The sequence below is a fragment of the Maylandia zebra genome, linkage group LG23, assembly GCF_041146795.1.
Source record: "Maylandia zebra isolate NMK-2024a linkage group LG23, Mzebra_GT3a, whole genome shotgun sequence".
NCBI classification, from domain to species: domain Eukaryota; kingdom Metazoa; phylum Chordata; class Actinopteri; order Cichliformes; family Cichlidae; genus Maylandia; species Maylandia zebra.
Genome location: NC_135188.1, coordinates 12770145 through 12792788, shown reverse-complemented (window position 1 = coordinate 12792788; position 22644 = coordinate 12770145). Strand labels below are relative to the sequence as shown.

The window sequence follows — 22644 nt, the reverse complement described above, 5'->3', positions numbered from 1 at the left end:
GCAGCAGACAGTGCCAGTCATCAGTGCCATGTGTGATGGAAAATCAATCTATTTCATATCAGAGACCTGCGAGGAGAAAATGAGAGAGACAGGTCCCTGCTGCCTCCTTGCTGTGCCTCTTTAAACGTCTCCCCAACAGAAACATCCCAGAACGATCTGCGTCATCGGTGACGGAGACGTTCACAGCGCTGGTGGCTCAATGTGTAACGGCTGCTGTTCTGCTAGATTAGGTAGGTGATTGGCCATTAATATTCATTTCACAGTGTGTCTTTGTTAGGCGGCAGCAGGGGCTGACAGTGTTTGGATGGATTTACTCTACCATATATATTTCCTTTAGTTCTATAGTGCAGTGCAGTTTCCTGATATGGATTCTGTCAAGCTACCTATTGGCCGAGTCTTCTCCAATTCTCATAAATTTGCTGTAAATATCAAACAAAAGTGAACGCTCCATAAAAAGGTAAAAAAGGCAATGCTCAGTTTTGCTCAGGTATCCAAGAGTCATCAAATATTGAGTGGAATTAGGAGAATATGTTCTACCTTATTCCTGTGTGAGGTCATTTCAGTTTTTACTGCAATAATAATCAGGGATAGTGCGCTGTGCTCGCCTGGGCCTGTCTGGGCTTAATAACAGCAGAGAGTTGCTCCCACTGAAGCGGAGGTCCAGCAGGCATAAAACCACAGTAACAGGTCTTTCCCTCATGGATGGAAACCTAGTGCAGGTGATCTGAACTGTCCTCCTCATAATGAGATTAAGGGACTAATTAGGATGACTGTGTGTTTTAGTGTGACTGTGTGCACTGAGGAATATATGCCCCCTATCGGACTAGCGGCGTGGCCCCTGAGAGAGCAGGCCACGCTGAGTCTGTCCCTCGTGTCCCTCCCTCCACTGCACTAAGAGCCTAATTAATATTTTTGCATCCGCTCTGCAGTACACTGGGTTGATTTATACTCTAGAAGTTACTGATCTGGACGGTGAAGGCAGGCAGATAAGCACAAAAAACAAATAATAATAATATTGAAGGTAGTTAAATTTAGCAATGATTACTGAGAAAATCAGAATTACAGCGAATAAGATGCTAAAGCTTGTGAAAGTAGGGCACAACACAGGCTATTAGCTAACATAAATGATCTTTGCCAATAATTACAAAGGAAAGAATTCAGGACAGCAGACTAGAAGAAGAAGAGCAGATTTTAAAATGACAGTCAGATCGTTCCCCTCCCCACAAACTACGTCTCCCTGCTTTCACTTCTGTCTTAACCTGTTAAAGTCACGCTTGTGTTTGATTGCCCCTGTGGTGGCACTCTGACCTGTTCATTTAAGATGATGTGCGACTCTCAGGTCTGTTCCAGCACTCATTTGTTCCTCAGCGGGGTCCCCACGGCCAGCCACTAAGAAGACCCCATACTGACCAAAGTGCCCTGGGAGCTCTAAACCCAGCTACTCACAACCAAGTAAAGAGACAGCTGAGTGTCATTGTTAATGTGGACACACAGCACCACAATGGCAAAATCAATGGAGCTATAGGGGACATCAATCTTGACAGCACAAGACCCTTGTGCTTGTCTCACCACTCCTGTAAATGTTTTAGAGAAAGAGGGAGGATGGCATAGAAAGAAAGAAAGAATGAAAGAAAGACAGAAAGAAAGAACGAACGAATGAAAGCATGGGGGACTGACAGTGATCTTTATTGGCCTTTCCTCCATTCATCTCAAGGGGTTATGCTGTCCTTTGAAGATTGTGCATGTGACAGGCAGCCAAGTGGCCAGCAATCCTAATTCACCCAAAACAGGCAGGGGTTTTTAGGTAAAGCCTCAGAAGTGCTGCACAGCAGCTGCACACATTTGGCATCATTTTTGCATTTTCTCTGCCTCTGTTTTAACCATCCAAACCTCTCTCTTTGCACCAGGATGACAAATACTGAACAGCATCCCTCCTTTAAATAACAAAAAGGAACTTGCTTTGTTACGTGGTGACACGAGATGAGATGCACACCAAATAATAACAGTGAGGTTTTGTTGTTTCTGCCACTGACTTGAAGGATGCCTCTGCATCCCATTAACATATATGCAGAGAGACAGTGAGTACATAAAAGCCTCCAAATATGGGAGAGATCAAAGAGGACAGAATTAAGGCCAAATAATGAGGATCTTGGCATGATCCCTGCACATTTATTGATTGTTTGGCAAGCTGAACAAGCTTCTGCTCCATTTTTCCTGTCTATACTATTTAGTCTTGTGATTCAAATGCACAAGATCAAGCAGTGTGGGTTTTAACAGGATCTTTGCAATGGCTACGGTTCCAGTACTGATTCTAATAACTATCTAAATTACAGTGTAATAATAATGTGTTCACAACAGGAAACAGGGAAAGAGAGATGGGCAGAGCTCACCACATCAGTGAAACATTCTTTAATCAAAAAAAGCATACGCATGAGAGATTAATCCATAAATCCAGTATTTGAATTATTATCAGTAAAAAACAACAAAAAATTACAAATTGCTGCAAACCTAGTGACATGTAGTCAAGTCAAGATTACATCAAACTTCCTGTTTGATGTCACCCAGTCTTTTAAATCTACTCTCACATAATTTGGTTACGTTTTGTTGAAATTGCTCCCATACTGAATAGAAGTGCAACAACAAGAAGGAAAGGGAAGTGGGATAGGACAAAAGAAGAGTGTTATTATTATTGCATTTGGAGCAGTGGAACAGATGAGATCAGAGGGGAAGAAATGAAGAGAATTAGCCTAGATAAGGCAGATGAAAAAAAAGGATGTGAATAAATGATGAAGAAAAGAAGACAACTACCTCCACGGCTCTCGCTGTCAGCTGGTTTCACCTGGATGGGGCGAGTCATCTGGAAGAGAGAAAAGAAAGAGTGTCAGCGAGGTTAGAGGTGGCGACTTGGGCCGGCGTTGCTACAACAGAAGGCCACAAACCAGGGATGTCAAGCTCCCATATGAATAGCTACTCTGCAATACTGATCAAAGTGCCGTGGCTGCGGAGGCAACCTAAACACCATCATACAGCTGAGTCAACTTGATACTGTAGTGTTTCTGGAGCTGGCTACTTAGTGAAAACAAAACAATCTAAGCTCCCATTTACACACACACACACCCAATCCTATTTGGGATTTTTCATGGCGGCTGCATGGAGAAGTTGAAGGGCTGCATATGTGTGTCTAAGTGAGAGAGACCAAGGCAGTCCTAATAAAAGTGAATCCAGCCACAGGAGGAGAGATCAATGCAGGCCTATTGATCCAGGCCCTTGGGCTGTGGAGAGTGTCTGGCTGGGAAGGATTCTCTGGTTAGAAGGCTCACTCTAATCCACTGGACCCTGATAAGAATGGCATTGCCTGGATTAGATGCCTCTGTCATCACAGCCTTTGTGTCACGCTCTCCTCCTTCCCCAATCTTACCTCCTTCTTTTTTCATTATTGTTGTTCAAGCTGAACAGTTTTGCCCGACTTTGGCAAATTTGTTTGGAAGAAGGGTGAAAGATGTAACTATGATTCCCAAAATGTTCGTTACAGCAGCAGCTGTTTTTAAATTGAATATATGAGTCTTACATGCTGGTTATACACCCACCTGTGCATATGATATGTATATGTACGGCAGCAGAGCGTAAAGCTCATAAGATGATTTATCTGCACACGTCAAAATGCCAGCATCACACCCTACTTTGACTGAGGCAACAACTGTGAGAACAAAAAGACTGGATTAAAAAAATGAGACCACAAATAGCCCAAACATGTAACAAGATTACTGGAATATAAAAGCAACCTCTTGAACCATTTGTAGCTGCTTTTTAAGACCACTTGTCATTCTTGGTGTTGCAGTCAAATGACTAAGAAACCGCCATGCGCTGATATTTTTATAGCCAGATATGTATATTTTGAACCATCGTCCTGTCATGTATCTTTTTCCCCCCCGTTCAATTCCAGAACAGGGCTGAAAAGGTCAGATTTAAAGACAGGGCAGTCCAATAAAAGCATGACATGTTCAAGGAGAAACACCATAATGGGATTTTAAAATGTCTTAATAACATGCTGATATATGGGGCAGAGGCCCAGGCCCGATTCATTAGGTGCTAAACGTATCCATTTTCACCTTGAGGAACTGAGTAACCTTCCCTAGCTGAAATTATTCCATAAATTTACCCATCGTAAATAATAACTAGAACTAGCTAAGACTTTGTAGGAAAACAGAGAGGATGTTATCCTTGTGAAGGTTGTGGTTTCAGCTCCTCGTGTCTTGGGTGGCTCCTCTCCCTCTCCCTATCCATCTACAAGTGCTTTCTTTTCCTTGTATAACACGAGCAAAGTAGCACTACGGTATGCTAATGCCAAGCCACGGGGTGCACTGCTCCACAGCGTGTTCAGATAGATTACAGAGTCAACCGCAATACTATCGCACACGTTCAAAGCAACCTCTGAGACAGAAACACCTCTGAAACGGGGAAAGAAACAGCCGCAAGACAAATTCACAGATAACTTAACAACCCTCGGCTCCTTCGCAACAACACAGGAAATCTTTGAATTTGCCTTTGACGTGTCAAACGGACAAAAGACGCTTCGATCCTGCCAGTTGATTTTTGTTCAAATGCATGATGGAGGAGGCCAAATCCACGGCTGTGGCTCTACAATGCTATGATCTCAGCCATCTCTACAGGGTGCCTGTGTGTGGGAGGCAGTTCTCTAAAGCTAGTTACTGTTCAGCCTCCAACATGCCAGCTTAATGGTCTATTTATTTGCCCGAGAGCAATGCATTATGGTCCAGAACAGTCACAGCTGATGGCTCTCAGTTTGTTAAATTTCCCTTGAACACATAAAGAAAATCGTGTAATTCCAGCAGAAATTAAGTGCAAATTGTACACCCGTACTATTAGCCTGCTCACACATGCACAGACAAGGTAACTTAAGTTAAATTTATTAAGTACTGGTGTTGCCAAGGAAACCATTAATTAACTCGGCTACTTTAGGGCATTTTTTTCTCACTATGCCCTTTAACAACTGGAGCTCGCAGATTATTGACATGCTAATAAAGAATGAAACAATAACTGATTCTTTTCTCGCTTTTATCTATTAATAAATATTTGGGAATGATCAAGTGAGAGCCTCGAATGAAAATACCAGACAAAAAAAATAGGTGAGATTTTGGAAAACGACAAGAAGAAATGGAGAAAGTCGTAAGAGAAGCACAGCGCCGAAGGGAGAAAGAGAGTGAAGGAAAAAGATGCCTGCAGCTCTTAGATAAGATTGCCTCTCTGCTGAGTGCCATTTCTGCTGCTCTGACTCCACTTTCCTGCCTTTCACTTTCAAACACACTGTGAAAAATCCCCAAAAAGACAAAACAAAGAGGTAAAAAAAAGCACCTGCATTATACAAACACTGTATATTTACAGCACAAATTAACCACCTGCCTCCCTAGGCTACCCTCTGCTCAAATGTACTGTTTGCATATTTGTGGGACATCAATTATAATTGGCAAAACGATGAAAATGCATTTTGAATGTGAATAAATACTGGGAGAGAAACTCGCTATATCTATATGTCTGATATTGTGGAGCACAAATAATTTGTCTCTTGTATTCATTTTTTTTCTAAATTTGTTCATTATTATTTGCATCACCGGATCTACAAGGGGAACCAACCACATACTGCATTAATCAAGATTTTGATTTATTTAATGGGTTTTGTATCTCCCACAGAATCATCGTTATACTAATTTCATCATTATGTAAAAATACATTTGCGGTAAAATAAAAGTTTGATGCATGTGCCTTCTGTCCTAAACATGTTTTTTTAAACTGTGTGGAAGAAAAGATGGGGACTTTCTTCTTTCTTTACATTACTTATTCTGAATCTTAAAGGTTATTACAAGGAGATTGTGAAAGTAAACTGATCGTGTTTGACTGAAGCCAATAAATAAGCTTCAATCAGTTGCTTCACGATCTTCAAACTAGCTAACATTCTTTGAATTCCACCTCGAGCGAAAAGAGTTTCTGGTTTTCCCAGTAAGCGCCCTGGTCTTTCTCCATTTCCCATTCCACACACTGTGTTGCTCTAAGGGCTTTGACAAATCTATATGCTTTCATTGAACCGCCTCATTTGCCCAGTTAAGCCCGCAGTCAGTTGAATTAAAGCTTTTAACACTAGTATGTTGCTGTTTTATGAGAAGGGTCAGATGGAAACCCCGGGGCTTGCAGAACATAATGTAGTGTGCACTATGCCTGGAATATACACACTCAGCCAGCTGGTTTGTCTCTGTTCATTAGTCTACAAGACTGATGGTCAGCTATCTCTTTACATATACTGTTACAAAGTGATACACATATCCAAGTACCATATGACACTTTTTTAACCTGGTAAAATGGCACCTAACACAGGTGTGGTTTCTGTTTAAGCAATCCCTAACCACCTCTGGGATCGAGCCATTCGAGTGTCTGATTTTATATTTCACCACAAAAGTCAAAGGATGTGTAGTTGAGATTTTGTCAGCCAGGTGTGGTGGATTTCAAGTCTACTGCTGGCACTATCTGTGACAGGAGGAAGTTCATAACTAGAGTTTAGCAGGATTGAGCAGTACAAAGTCCCATTCTTTAAATGGTGAAACCCCAGAGACGGCCAGTGGAGAGACAATAACGCAAGACCTGGTGCGATTCCAAGTGCAAATTTTGAACTTTCATATTTATGAAAAGAGATACACGTAAAGATGAACAGTAAACAGAAATAAAACTGCAGTAAATCCCGTCTTGTTTTTTAAAAAGCCAATTCCTCAGTAGAAGCAGTCCTTTAGAAACAGTTATCCAACAGCTCTTACTTACAGGGCTGCAATAAAATAACTCTAACAGCCATATAATATGTGTGATGTCTTCTGGCTTTCGTTCCAGTTTAATATAGAGTAATGTTTGTTCTGGGATCATTAATACGCATTAGTGGGCCATCAGAGCTCATAGTGCTGCACTGCTCAGTAACAGGAGCATAAACAGCCCCCTTCCGACTGGGCCGTCTCAGCTGATATAATTAATATTTCCAATTATTGATCTGAGGGAGTGCTGAGTGGTGACTGTCCGGGGCCCCCGGCTCTAGCTAATAAATCTGTACTGTATACAGTAGGAAGGAGAGCGTAGAGAGGAAGAGAGCATGACAGCAGAGAGCCTTTGTGTAATGTTTTACACTTTAAAAGTGCTTCGTTGCAATCACAATAGTAATAATTTATGTGCATTTTTGTTTTGGTTAAGTTTTGTTTTTATGCTGTAGCATTCTTGGGGGAAGCACTTTGTCATGTTTATCTTGAAAGGTGTAATACAAATTAGATTTTACTTATTAAAAAAGTGAAAGCCCTGCTTCTTGTCACCAACCATTAGCACAAGTTCTTGATATATTCCCATTACCGTGGGCCTATAACACAATGTATGTGATTTCAAATACATTAGATGTTGGATGTTAGCAAGTATGGACCCAAATATAAAGTTCATGAGTGTAGCAAACAAAATGAATATTTGAATGAAAGATAAGAATCACTTATTAAGTCCAGGAACAAAACAATACAAAGACACCAGAGATAGCCACAGAAAGAACACAAGGGCAAAAAGCCAGACCGCCAGCTGACAGAGACAACACTACCTACATACAAAAATGTGATTGGGTGCAGGCGAAAACAGCCAAACGCAGGGGAAACTCATTACCAAAATAAAACAGGAAATGAACTCAGTCATCAATCATAGCAATCCGGTCGTTAAGTGATGACGTGACGAATCCTACTTCCAGGCCTAAAGTAGTCTGCGTTTAATATGGCTTTTGTGTTGTTAATATGTTTAATGTTTTGTATTTTCTTCTATTTAATCTCAAAAAGCTCCTAAAAACAGTCAGTGATCACTGTTGACCTCCCTCGGCTTTTATTACCGCTAATCATTTATTTAAGCTCAGTTTTTAAAACCTTAGGATGTAACTACAGCCCAGCCCATGCAGCAGTATATGAATGAATAACCTCGTATTATGGATGGATTATCTCAGTTGTTCTCCTGGCTGAAGTTTGGTCCTTTTACAGCATCCTGCCATGCGATTACATTTGTTCCTGACCACCGAGAACACTCAAGTTAACTTTTATCGAGTGAAAAAAAAGTTAGCTTGTTTATATTATGCTAACATAGCTGTGTCGCTAGCGATCACATAGCACATCATTATATACCAGCTAGCCAAACTTCAGTAACCCTACAAACGTCACTGCTGTTTAGCTTTCTGTTTTCATTTATGTTGGAAGTGAAAACAGAGCTGTACGTTTTAATTTGTTTCCAAAACCCCGCAGTCAGGACATGCTATATTGTATTTAGATAGAAGCTAGCGAGCTAACTTCCTGCTAACTTCTAACTCCGTTAAATGTCATAAATTCTGTTTTCATGGATGCCTGGATGTTAAACTCAATTGTTACACCTGGTAGAGCAGAACGCTGATCATTTTATTAAAGATGAAAGACTTAAGACAGTTTTTCAACTCTCAGTAATGCCATAGTGATCGTTTGATATATGGACCGGCAGCGGAGTTTAGGCCCAGACACGGCTAGTGACGTCAGACTTAACGACCGGATTAAATAAAAACAGTTAAATAAACAGAATTTCATGCATGGGTTTATATTCATGTGCATTTAACTAATAACTACACTTTTGAATAAATTAGGCGTTGCTGCCTACACTATACTCATCCTGTATTGCTCGTGCGTGAATGCTCACATGTGTTTGAATGCATGAGGGAGAATGTTTGTGCAAATGATTTATAATTTAGCCATATGTGGAAATGTGCTGGCAGCAGCAGTGTGGTGGTCCTGATAAGAAGCATCAGTCAGTGCTGAGAAGATGGCAGCCACTATAAGCTTTGGGATTCCTATCAGAAGCAAAAGGATTTTAAGCTCGAGGCACTGACATGGACTGACAGACACCTGCAGACCTCAGCTAGTCGGTATCAGATTTGTAAGCAAGAAAAGTTCTACTCCATAAATCTACATTCACTTTGAATAGAAATAAGACACAGGCTTTATTATGATTTTCTTGCAGGATTTCATGTGTGGAGGTGCACTCAAAGATAAACATGTATACTGCTGCTCAGAGTGCAATTTGTTTTTACTCTGTACTTATGCTGTATGATTAAGTGTTACTTTTTTACAAAGGCTGAACAACTTATATTGGAACTAAATTGTTAATATCCATCTGTTACACTGAATGCTTCTTCTTGTAATACACCAATTAGCAATGAAGCCACAGCTAACTCACGAACATGTGCAATCTGTAGTACCATAACCACTAGCACCACTACAACATCTCTGATTAAGACCATTAGACCTTCTGTTGTCTGATGCCATCCAAGTTCCTGTTTATTTCTTCCCCCAAAACACTAACTGCCTCCCAGAAACAGCCTGAAGTCCATCTACCGAATGCTTTCCAAAAGACTTTCCAACCCTCTCTATTATCATAGCTTTAGTAGCTGAAGTGGTTGGCCAGCTGTCTGCCTGCTACAGCCCTCATTACACAGACAACAGAACTCGGCTCTCATCAAGATTTCATGAAGGTGAATGTCACACATCAGAACTACCTCATTTGTGGCACCCCATGACTCAGCAGACACGCATGGCGTGGATGTGTTGGTTCTGATCAGACTCTTTATTACTTCTGTAAAGAGTCTAATTAGCCCAAAATACCATATAAAAATCTCACCATCCACCTCTGAGTTTCCTTATTACTATTCAAACCCTCTGCACAAGCATGCTCGCTTTCACACCACGCTTGTCCGTCTAGTTGATTATGGCTTCCTGCCTTGTGGAGTATAAGCTCTCTAACAGTATTTGTATGAGAGACTCTGAGTCCTACAAGACTTGTGCACTGGACTTGGGTATGTGGGTGATAGAAACAGTGTGCAATCATGAGGGGGAGTAGATAGGGGGATTGAGCTAATGCCTAAATCCTGTCCTACTGAGCCTGTAGCGGGGCGTCCAAGAGATAAAGAGAAACAGAAGGGGAGAAAAGTAAGAGACCCAGGGAGATGGAAAGACAGGAGGAGGAAAAGGATCTTAGAGAAGTGACAGAAAAGCAAAAACGAATGAAAAGATGAGTGAGAAGATGGAGAGATTGCGAGAGAAGAGTGGGGCGGGAGGGTGTTTAAAAACAGAAAAGAGAAACATTTTTTTCATGTCCCACCCCGCCTTCTCCTACACGTCCTGACTTATGAGCCACACTTTGGTTATCAGGGGAAGGGCATCAGTCCCAGACATCTTTGGCATGGCTGCTTTTCTAGCCCAGAGAGCTATTGACATGGTGTGTTACTGTAATGCGTGAAGCAGTGGGAGACTCATTGTAAATCTGTGTCAACAAATGCTGGAGCAGCAGCAAGCTCAATCTCTCCCTCTCTCGCTCGCTCGCTCTCTCTCTCTGCCTTGCTTTGCCTCTCTCTTGCATTTACCAACCTATCTAATGAATCTTATCTGCACAGCACACTGGAGGCTTAAGCTTTTGGTGGGCTCACATCTCTCCCACACACACAGACAGAATCCCTCTCTTTTTTATTCTGCTCGCTGTTTCATGTGGTTTACTCTCTTCAGTTCATTTTGAGGAACTGTCCTTAGAAAGATAAGATCGCGACGACAGACCCAACCCGGTGGCTTCAGAAGGGCGACATCATGCCAATCCCAGCATGCGCCACAGAAAGGGTCCGGAGTGAGAGGAAGTAGTGGAATGATGGAGGATATGTGCCGTGACAGAATTACAGATCTGGACTTGTGTGAGGCTTTAATGCTTAAAGGTGCCCTTATGCACCGATGCCATGTTTCCTATCTGGCCACAGCTTTGATATTTGCTTTGAAGATTACATCTTTCCTGACCATCAGTGAGTTACAGCTAAGGTAGTGATGTAGATAATCACATCCTGGATGCTCACATGCAAGCACATTACTACACATGCACTTCAATTTAGATCATATGGTGTTACGTCCAGCAGAATTTTCATTAATAACAATAAAAAACAAAATAACTGTCTTGTTCATTCTTTCATTTAATTAGGTGTTATTGATTATTATGTTATTGATTTATTGATATGGAGAGACAGCAAAAACTACTTGAAGCAGCCCCGGTCATGTGTTGGATTTGCTGCTGTTACTTCTCCCTCAGCCCTGTCCCTGCTTTCATAGCGTTTGGCATGTCTGTGCTATGTTTCAGGCAATGAAACAGACACTGAATATCTGCTCTTGAAGCCATGACTTTATTCTGAAAACATTTAGGTTTGTTAATGGAAGCCTAAATGTACCAAATATGTTATGGCATCTGTGTTCTGCAAATCTCGCAAATGCACCTATCCATCCAATTGCACGCACACACATGCACACACATGCACACACATGCACACACACATCCTGAGCTGCATGTTTCCTGCATGTTTCCTTTACCCTCTGTGTTGAGCCCAGAATGCTCCTGCTGCTGTCACAGCAACTCCAGGATTGTGACAGATTACGGCCTGCTGCTCTGACCAATAGGTGCCAAAAAGTGTTGTCTGCCCACTGACTCATAATTCTTGGCATACCTATGCCGAGTTGACGTTTCTTTAATGGTCCCAAGACCTCCAGTAGGAATCTTGTCCTGAGCACTATGATTGCCTATTAGAAATTCACCAGCACCTGCATTTTTCCTCCACTCCCTATGCTACCCTTCACAGAAAAAGAGGGGAACAGCAGAAGGTGAAGCCAGAGGAGGATAGAGATAGATGGAAGGAGGGATTTAGACAGGGACAGCGCCAAGCATGTTGGCTTTGCTTTGGAGAAAGGTGTGAGAGGAGCCAGAAACAGTGAGACAGGCTAAAAAATAGAACCTGGAAATGAAACAGACCAATGAACAAACCCAATCTACAAATGAAGAGAGCTTAATAAGACTTTCTTTAACTGATTTTGTTTTCAGAAGAATCTTAGTGCATCCTCCTTTAACTTTCACTGCACACATTCTTTCAGTATAAATGCCCTCCTGCCTGAATCCTGAGGGTTTCTCTGATGAACCATAGTAAGTCTCCTCTGGTCTTCTCTCAGTATGATGCAATGGTTATTAACGATAGAATGATCAACCATTTGCAACTGAATAGGATTCTTATCAAGTTAGTAAAATCTCAACTGGGCACAGTTGCCTGGTACATGTGTATGTTTTTGTGTTAGTCCATCAAAGGCCGGATTGTGACAAGGAGCCAGAACTCGCAGGATCGACATAGATCCAGCCTGCTCTGTCCATCTGCTCCAAGCTTCATTCCCAGCATATCAATACCCCGTGTTTCACACACACGCATGCACACACACAGCACTCTGTCACCTGCGACTTCTCCTGGTCCCATCACTCTCCCACCATTCCAGCCCTTGGCTGCAAAGCCTGCTTATGTTTCATCCTGACACTTAGAGAAAATCCTTGCTTGTCTATAAGCGCATTCAGCACCACACAAAGGGAACGGGCCTGTCTTCTAGCCTCTCTCGCCTCCTCCTCCTTTCCCTCCTCCCCTCAAGTCTGAGGCTACAACACGGTGAAATTGTTTGCTAAATAAACACAAAGACCCCTCTCACTGTGTCAGCTTCAACCTTGAACTGCACAGAACCCGGGGGCCAGACAAGCAGCACACTGGCCTGACCTCTCGCCATTTCTCCAAATCTGCAGCAAACACACTCTGACGAAGTGAGAACAAGAAGCACTGGAGCGGAAAACACATTGGAAGTGTCTTTGCCAACTCCCACTCCTCACTGCCTCCTAAGGCCTTGTGTGGCTTATTTCAATGGTAAGGTTTGAAGTGGGTGAGTAAATGGAGTTTGGGGCAGTGTTCAGCATGTGTGCCTGCGTCTAAATTCTGTCAAAATTTTGGACGCTGCGGGAATAAAATAAATTTTGTCATTTTCTGTACACAGTTTAGAAAGAGGCATAGATTCAGGTTTAAAGACAAGGAGGTGCTGCAGGGGAAAGTTGCACTGCAGAGTGAGCTGTGGCTTGGAACCAAGGATGAGGGATTTGTGTTTTCCAACACATAGACGAATATGTTCTTTGAGGCTATGGGTAGTTATCACAACAGCTAAAAAAGTGACGAGGGCTCCAAGTGTTTTTTTGTCCAGACTGGCCCAGTGCATTACATTCATTCTTTGGGTATTGCTTTTGTTCTTTCGTTTCCTTAAACTGCACTGAAACCCAGTGAAAGACCTATGAAACAAAGCACACGTCTGTGTATTGCACATTATTTCAGAATATCATTAACCCCAATCTCCAATGCAAACAACTGTGAAGGATTTGCCCCAGAATCACAAGAACTGTAAATTCTGCCAAAGATTCGAGCTAAACTGACACAGATATTTAGGGTTTTCTTTCCAGCCACGAGTACACCTTCCAAACAGCTAGATGCTGCCTGAGGTGTGACACCTAGACAATTCCTCCTTTGGTGGAGGGTCACCAAAAATCTCCCTTTCTTTTCTCCTTCCCCTGGTCTGCCCCCCTACTCTGTGCTGCCCTGTGTGGGGGAGTCTTCCCTGCAGGTTCGCTGCTGTGTCCCTGTCCCTAGTTCTCTGGGGTGGGTGCAACTTAATCTTCCAGGGTTGGTGCGGGTGCTAGGGGTAGGGGTTGCTGTGTGACTGGTTGTCCTGTGCCACTGGGGGTATGCATCTAGGTTGTGCTGGCTGGTGTCCTTTTTGGACAATGCTAAAAAAATAACAATGCAGAGTGTCTAACTGGCCATTAAATGACCAGGGTAAATAAGAAAACAAAAATAAGAAAACAGAAAAGAAAAGCATATGTTAGCTTTGATAATATTTCATGGTAGAGACAGTTCTCTTTCACATCTACAGAGGTGTGAGGGAATTAAGCTTCAGCGAGAGATTCAGTTGTCCAGTTACGATGCCTTACCTTGAGCATCGAAATGCTACGCATCTTCCCCCCTGCCATCCCCACCGCTAACCTCATAACGTATCCTCCTCCATTTTTACAGCAGCATCTACAGACCATGACTTCACTTGCTTCTCATGCCTCCCTCTGCCCAGGGATTTTTGTATGCGTGCATGTATTCATGAGCAGGTATTAAATTTGAATATGTTTTTTTTACAGTCAACAGTCACTGATATACAGCTCTTGCAGGCCAAGAGGAGGGAGAGGTGCGGAGAGAGAGGGCAAGGGAGAAAGGGAGACATTCAGTGCACTCTGCATGAACTGGAGAAAAAGAACAGAAGCCTCCTACGCTTTTCTTCCTTGTTGGTTTAATGTTCATCAATTACTATATTGTTCACTGGTGTTGTGTTTATCTGCACGCATCTGTCTAAAAAAATTAGACACTTAAATATTTACCACTGTTCAGTATCTAATGCTTAAATCATAAAAAAAAATATACTTTAGATTTGAGCCGCATTCTCTTTTCTTCTCTCACCTTCCTGCTCTTGTAACGTGGATGATGTGTCGAGCCATTAGGTCAGCATTGTTTTTCTCACTTCTTTTTTTTTTAATGGCAGTCCTGTGAGCACTACGACTAGTTCACATGCCGCTTTGCATTTGTTCTTGAGTGTTAATACCAAGGGACAATGTCACTCAGAGAGCGATCCAAAAGCACTTAAGGATGTAACCTACATACACTCAAGCATGGACAGAAAAATGAATGCAAAGATACTCACAAGTGAACCTAAAGCACAGGCACACACACGTCGGGTATTCATATCTTGTGGGGACATCCAATTGACATAATGCTTTCCCTAGCCACTTACCCTAACCATAAACATAAAAATGAATGCCTAACCCTTACCCTAAACCTAACCATAACCCAATTGTAACCCAGACAGAAAAAACACATTTTGAGTCTCAAAAATGACTTCAAACTTGTGGGGATTTTGGTCCCCATAAGTACAGTAAATGTCCAATTTCTGGTCCCACAAAGATATGAAAACACGCTCACACACACACACAAACACATCAAGACGAGGGTTGGCGCGTGGGCTCGTAACTCATGGCAGTGGTGGAGTTGGGTGGGGCGGGGGTCCACAGAGGCGACACTTTATTTGCTCTCATAGCACCCACAGTCCTCAGCCAATATGGTTTACAGTGCTTATTCCAAAGTAACGAGGACAGAGAAAAAAAGAAAGCAATAGGAGAGAGGAGAGTGCACAGAAAATGGAAAGGGCCAAAGAAGTGATTTTACCTCATAGTTCATCTTCATCTGGGCGCCCCATCCCAACCCCCAGTTCATGAAATAAGTCCTGCTGAAAATCAATGGCAGTCCGAGCCGTGTAAAGGTCAGCCATTCAGCAGCACTGGCCTTGGTGGACCAGTCAAGCCCAGGCTTGTACTGTGAAGCTCAGCTAAGTAGAATTAATGGGGGGATCGATTATTCTGCGCACAACTTAAATTGAACTAAGCAGAGAATCATTTTAAGGCAGGAACTGTACCATGACGTAGAATGAGATGCATTTGCCACATAGCCGACCCCAGAACTCATTTTGCAAGCACAAAGTAAACGGGTGGAATAAAAAAAGAGATTTTACAAAAAAGGAGTCTCTTTCCACTTCTGTTCCCTTCGTTTTGAGTCTCTCTTGATAATACCCTAGCACCACCTGGGACCCGACTCATAGATTTGATACATAGAAACACTTTCCTTTTTTCTCTTTCTTGTTCTTCTTCCCCCCTCCCTCCCTTTTCCCCTTTTCACTTTTTATTTTATTTTATTTCATGTCACCTTTGGCACCTCATTCTTCTTGTATTTTTCACTTGTTTAAAACAAAATCAATATGGAACCGGAGGAGACAAATCAACGTATGGTGGCACCGCAGGGGGAGGCCGGGCAGGCTCCCACCTCTCCGGTCACATGTTCTGTGCTCACTTGCTTGTTCCATGGTACGGGGGGGAGGGGAGGCATAAGTGAAAGAAGGAAGGGTGGATGAGTGGAAGTAAAGACGTAAGATTTGACTTATGGAAGGATAAAATGATAAGAGACCAAAGGGCTGGAGAGGGATGAAAGGAAACTGGTGAGGGATGAAACAATGTTCCAATGGGAGGGCATATGGAAGGAGAAATGAATGGAGAGAGAGTGAAATGAGAGAAAGAGAGGAGAGGAGTGGGCGGCAGTGGCGGTGGTGTCGGTGGGGGTGCATATCATGGAAAATTCTGCTCCAGTGACTGGAGTGCAGAATGGGAGCCCTCATCTATAATGTATATCATGGATCCGTGAGAGATTTTCATACATATAAAATGGAGCAGCACCAGGAAGTGTCTCGCTGCCACAGCACACACGAGCATCGCCTGTGGGGGCAATTTCAATATTCTGTTCTGTTTGTACTTTCACAGTGTTAATTCACATACACCCCTGTGTTCCTCAGTGTTGCTTCATATTGTGTGAGTCAAAAAGGATTAAAAGACTCTATGACTATATGTAAACACATTTTATTCAAGATTATTCAAACACCTCCTCTCCGGCATATTAAACCTCCATCTACACTTAAAGAGAACATGCTCAATCCTACCACGCTAAAGCAGCGGTTTAGAAAAGTTACGAGCAGAGGTTTATGAACCATCATGACACGGTATGGCGCTTATACGTTGTTCATCAGCTACGTCTCTCCCTCTTGTCTTGCTTTTCTTTTTAAACAGCTTGGACAGTAAACATATCATCATGTGGGAAACTGGAAAAATGAAATAAATAAACATGACAAGTGGCCACTTAGCCACAGCCTCCCTCATTGAAACCTGATGAGGGCCGTGTCTAGGCTAACTTCAACAAACGCTAAGTGACATGCTTAAGTGGGTTCAGGTTGCGCATCCGGGGTAATTCAGTAAAAATACAAATGAGGCTGGCTGGGAAAGCAGATCACTATGCACTCATTCAAAACAGAAAGCTAGAGAGAGCAAAGGAAAGAGAAAAGACTTTCATTTCTTCGTCCGTCCTTCAGAAGGTTCGCTTGGCCTCACATCGACCCCCCCGCCCTGCCGAACACACACATACACTGCCCAGCCATAAACAGCGTTATATAGACCTGGTGATTTCCCTCATTGGGAATCGATAACAAATAACCTCACTTTTCACTGGCCATTATGGTCCGTGTCGACCATACCAAGTGGTCTTTATCTGCACACCGATGTCACGCCTGACCTTGAGCTCTCTGCTCCTCTCTCCCTCCGCTCCCCAGGTAGATTTCAAGCAGAGGGTTCAGTCCTGGGTTTTGGAAAGGTTCAAATTGAGCCCTATGGGAGTGGGGAGCGGAGAGCAGCCATCTCCCATGACAGATCAATGGTAGGTCTTACCACAGGGCAGGGGGCCAGCACCTTGCACAACCTGCTAATAGAATCCCAATGTCATTGCTGACACTACATCGCCAGGGCTGCTGGAGGTTAGCCTGCAGGACAGTAGGACAGCCATGGTTTAAAAAGCCTTCAAGGTCTCCATGTTTTACATTCTTCTGCTACCAGTGTGTGTCTGTGTCTTTGTGTGTGTCTACTGATAAATGCATGAGAACAATGAAAGAACAAAAGTCGGAATATAATGTGTTTACAAGCAGAGTGGTGCATCTTAGTTTTAAAGTACAGATCGTTATGGAGTGTTGCTACACACCTTCCTTTAACTTCCTTAATCTTCCTCCAAACTATTTGGTTCCTTGCAGTCTTTGTGTCACTTTAAAACTGTACTCATGCTTTTGCATTTTGTAAATTATCTTCTTCTCACTCGCAGTTCAAAGATCGATCCAACTTAAGGTCTTCTTTAACACCACAGACATCCATCTACATCGTACAGTAGCAAAACCATTGATTCGTAGGAGAAACATTTTCATTTATGAATATGTATAAACACCTGTATGCCTACATATTCACACTCGCGTCATGAGTTCAGAGGAAGACTTGGTTACCAGAGCAAGCATGTCTGAGAGGATCTTAAGAGCTTCAGATGAAGAAAGGAATTCAATCTTAAACCCACGCCCACTTTCACTCCATCAATGCTTACACGTCATCTTGAGGACACATTTTTCAGAAACCTACCACTGGCGCTGAAGCTTGATTTTTGTCGTGTAGCTATCCATTATGGATCCTGGCCAAGAGTGTGACTGGCATTACTGTCAGGATTAAATATGAAGATGTTTAAACAGTGTCAACAGTTGAGATTTAGTTCATTTTCTACACTAACTTTAATTACTCATTGGCCCATCAAGGCTCATCCTCTTCCTCTTGTCACTGTGAGTCATGACATTTATATAGCATGTCAGCCCCTGGGGGTCGACTGGAGATCCTCAGAAAACAGCTACTGTACGTTAATTAATTACCATCGACTCCAAGAATCATCTTTTTAAGTGGCCGCATCCATTACGCTTACCATCAATTTTTCAGTGACTTTACTGCGACCCATATGCCGCTACAGAATATTTTACAAGTTGCTAATGTTTACATGGTAAAGGACAAAGGCAGATGGTGTCACGGTCCTGGGTCTCCTGACCCAGCGTTTTTAGTTCTTTGTGATTTTTGTATTATTGTACTTGTGTGTGATTTATTCTATGGCTTCTAGTTTTGATCCCTTGCCCTTCATGTCTCTCTGTGTCCCCTCTGTTCTGTGTAATTGTGTCTTTGCATGTTTGAGTTTCTTGTTTTCTGTCACTCTGCATTGTGCATTATGTTCTCATGGTTGGTTTTTTGTTACTCTCTCTAGTCTAGTCTCTTGTGTTCCCAGCTGAGTATTTCCCTGTGTATTTTGGTTCTTAGACCTCTGCTTTATGGTTTATGTCTCTGTATTTCTTAGTTGCTGTCTCCACTGTGTCAAGTTCGCGTCTCTGTGTGATACTTCCTGTTTTACTTTGATGGTCCGTGTCTCATGTGAATGCGTCCTGCTTTGCTCGTCTCGTCAGTCCTGATTTCTCCCAGCTGTGCCCTCCTTCTGTGTCTCATTCCCCTCGTTACTTCCCAGTGTATTTAAACCCTGTGTTTCTCTGAGTCAGTGTCGCGTTGTCCCTCTTGCTGTGTGGATCTCCCTGTGTGTCTCTCTGTGAGTTTTCCAAGTTCCCAGTTTAGATTAGTTTGTATGTTTTTTCCCTGCCAGCAAATAAAGCTGAGTTTTGAGTTCACCTCCCTGAGTCTGTGAGTCCTGCACTTTGGGTCCAACTCCTGCCTGCCGCACAGCGATTCATGACAGTACGACGCGACCAGATATGGACCCAGCAGCACTCAACCCACCAGAAGAACTGCGTCTGGACATTATCTACTCCGTGGAAAGACTCCTGCATCTGTGGCTCGAACATGAGGGGAAGGAATTTCGCCGTGCTGTGGAAACCAAACTACAGCGTTTAATCTCTGGTCTTCCCTGGCTACTCAGTGCGCTCCACCCACTCGAACAGGATTTAATCCACAACGAGCTCCACCTTCATCCCCCAGCTGCTACTACCCACCTGCCTGAAGGGCCGGATGTGGAGCCGCTCGGCCCGTCAGAGCCATCATCAAAAAAGAAACGACGATCACGCCGCCAGCGCGCCACCCCACAGCCGGACATTCAGACTTGTACATCGCCGGCTGTGGTGAGTAAGGACTCTTTTTCTGTGTCGAACCGTGGGACTATTCGTTCAGGGGCTGTGTTTTGTGCTACGGATGGTAATGTGAACAGTTTATCAGCTGCCCAGCCTCCTGAAGCTCTCTTAGCTGCCCAGCTACAAGCTGCGTCTCCTGTGTCCCCGCTAGCACAGCCATTAACTCCACCACACGCTCCATTTTCACCTCTACCATCGCTTCAGTCATCAGTTCGGTCTGCCACTCAGTCGCCCTTAGTTCCGTCATCCACACTACCACCTGTTTCCCTTCCACCACCACCATCACTACACCCAGCCATTCAGGCTGCTACTCAGTCAGACATTCAACCCATAGCCCTGCCGTTAATATGCTCTGTAGCTGAGCCACTAGCCGCCCGACCCGCAGCCACTTCAGCCACTCCTCCACCCGTCACACCTCCACTACAACCATCACTGCAGTCTCCAGTGTCCCCAGTGCAGTCTCCAGTGTCCCCAGTGCAGTCTCCAGTGTCCCCAGTGCAGTCTCCAGTGTCCCCAGTGCAGTCTCCAGTGTCCCCAGTGCAGTCTCCAGTGTCCCCAGTGCAGTCTCCAGTGTCCCCAGTGCAGTCTCCAGTGCAGTCTCCAGTGTCCCCAGTGCAGCCTCCTTTAGCACAGTCACCCACTCAACCACCAGCACCACAACCGTCACTACCTCTAGTTCATTCCCCTGTGAAGTCATTAACTCCACCACCTACTCCACTCTCACCACCACCGTTACTACAGACATCAGTTCAGTCCCCTGTGCAGTCATTTACTTCTCCACCGTTAGCAGCTCAGGTCCCCGTGTGTCCAGCAGCTCAGGTCCCCGTGTGTCCAGCAGCTCAGGTCCCCGTGTGTCCAGCAGCTCAGGTCCCCGTGTGTCCAGCAGCTCAGGTCCCCGTGTGTCCAGCAGCTCAGGTCCCCGTGTGTCCAGCAGCTCAGCTCGCACCTGAACCTTTGGCCCAGTTCCCCGTAGCAGTGCAGTTTTCTAGCCAGCTTAACGTTGAGCCCGGGGTCCCAATTCTCTCTGGCTCTACATCGGCTCCTGCTGGAAGCTCGGATGAGCTCATCCAGCACTCCGCGGCTCCCGTGCCGCCATCTACCTCGTCCGCTGGGGGTTCCAGTGAGCCCAGCCAGCACCTCCTCGTCTCCGCTGGAGGGTCCGAGGGGCCCGTTCAGCCACCTGTCTCCGCTGGAGGGTCCGAGGGGCCCGTTCAGCCACCTGTCTCCGCTGGAGGGTCCGAGGGGCCCGTTCAGCCACCTGTCTCCGCTGGAGGGTCCGAGGGGCCTGTCCAGCCTCACGCCTCGTCAGCTGGAGGGTCCGAGGGGCCCGTTCCCTGTGTATTTTGGTTCTTAGACCTCTGCTTTATGGTTTATGTCTCTGTATTTCTTAGTTGCTGTCTCCACTGTGTCAAGTTCGCGTCTCTGTGTGATACTTCCTGTTTTACTTTGATGGTCCGTGTCTCATGTGAATGCGTCCTGCTTTGCTTGTCTCGTCAGTCCTGATTTCTCCCAGCTGTGCCCTCCTGTGTCTCATTCCCCTCGTTACTTCCCAGTGTATTTAAACCCTGTGTTTCTCTGAGTCAGTGTCGCGTCGTCCCTCTTGCTGTGTGGATCTCCCTGTGTGTCTCTCTGTGAGTTTTCCAAGTTCCCAGTTTAGATTAGTTTGTATGTTTTTTTTTTTTTTTTTTTTTTTTTTTTTTTTTTTTTTTTTTTCCCTGCCAGCAAATAAAGCTGAGTTTTGAGTTCACCTCCCTGAGTCTGTGAGTCCTGCACTTTGGGTCCAACTCCTGCCTGCCGCACAGCGATTCATGACAGATGGACAGTTAAGATATCTAAACACATCAACGCAGCCACTGAAGTAGTGAATGGCTCAGCCTGGCCAGATACTGAGCTTTTGAGCCTCATACCCATAAAAAGGAAAACAAAATCCTGATTAAACTGCTGTTTGAACTGAGTAGCATCAGTCCCACGCAGGCAGTTTAGAAAACACCATCAGGTCACAAGATCTCCTCATTAATGTATGTTTCCATCTTAAAGTAATTCTTAGTAAGCTATGAGAAAGACTTGAGTTTAATCTGCCGGGCTTACTGACAAGAAGCGCTGGGAAGAACCAAAAATGCAGCAAACTTAGAAGACGTGTGCCACATAAGGTCAGCAGATGTTCCCTAACTTATTATAATAGAAAAACATTCACTTAACACAAATTTAGCTTTGTCTGTCAACTCGTTCAGCGAAAGTAAATTGTATTTTTTTAATTGGATGCAGCCCTGTAAAATCACCTATCTACACTCGCGTAGCAAGTGAATGAGCTCCACAGTGGAGTGATCTCATGCAGAATAATATCCATCTCAACAAGTGAATCTAGATAGGTATGGTTGGCTGGCTCATTTTAGTCTTCAATGATGTAAACAAATTCGAACATAAACTGAGGCGCACACACACGCATGCATTCGCAAACCAACACACTGACACTTATTTCCGGACCAGGCAAGCAGAGAGGAGTTGCGTGCGCTTCTCCCTGCATTAATTCTGTTAATGATCAGAGAGGGTCAGCCTGCCTGTGATCCCTGTCCTACCATTAAACAAATAAAAACAACACTGATTACCAGGATGTTCACTGGATGCATCAATCTTGGGTAATTAGAGAGTGGTGTTTTGACTCCCTTCCCTTTTCTTTTCCTCCTTTCCCTTTCCCTTGCTTATACCAAAGTCAGGCAGAAGCGGCAGACTCCTTTTAATGAACTAATAAGGTTGCGTGCTTGGTTAGCCAAGAATGAGACAGGAAAGAGACAAATAAGTTGGAGGAGAGGCTGCTTTACCAGCTAAATAATGCCGCTACAAGTACTAGCTTTTCCTGCCTTCCTACAGCAAGGTTCATCACTCTCGTTTTCAGAGTAGAATAAAATAGCACCGTCCTATGTGTGGAGATAGCCAGAGTGTATGTGTGTTAGTGGGTTGCAGCCCGGGAAAGGACACAGCTGTCACATTAAGATCATCCAGGCCTCTAGCATTAATCTGTCTTGTAAAACCTTGAGACTGTGGTACTTTGAGCGAATGTGTGCATGTGTGTGTGCGTGCCTGCGTGCGTGTTTGAACATTTGCGTCGTTTCATGTGTAA

At 43.9% G+C, this 22644-nt stretch overlaps 1 protein-coding gene across 12 annotated transcripts in view; it reads right to left on the bottom strand.

The window, feature by feature from the left end:
• Positions 1 to 22644, bottom strand: part of celf5a (cugbp, Elav-like family member 5a) — a 197256-nt gene that overhangs the window by 79338 nt on the left and 95274 nt on the right. For all 12 annotated transcript variants that reach the window (XM_004552769.5, XM_004552772.5, XM_004552770.5 and 9 more), the window contains exon 3: positions 2809 to 2857. In XM_004552769.5, coding sequence (XP_004552826.1) covers positions 2809 to 2857 — 49 coding nt within the window. The remainder of the gene's footprint in view (positions 1 to 2808; positions 2858 to 22644) is intronic.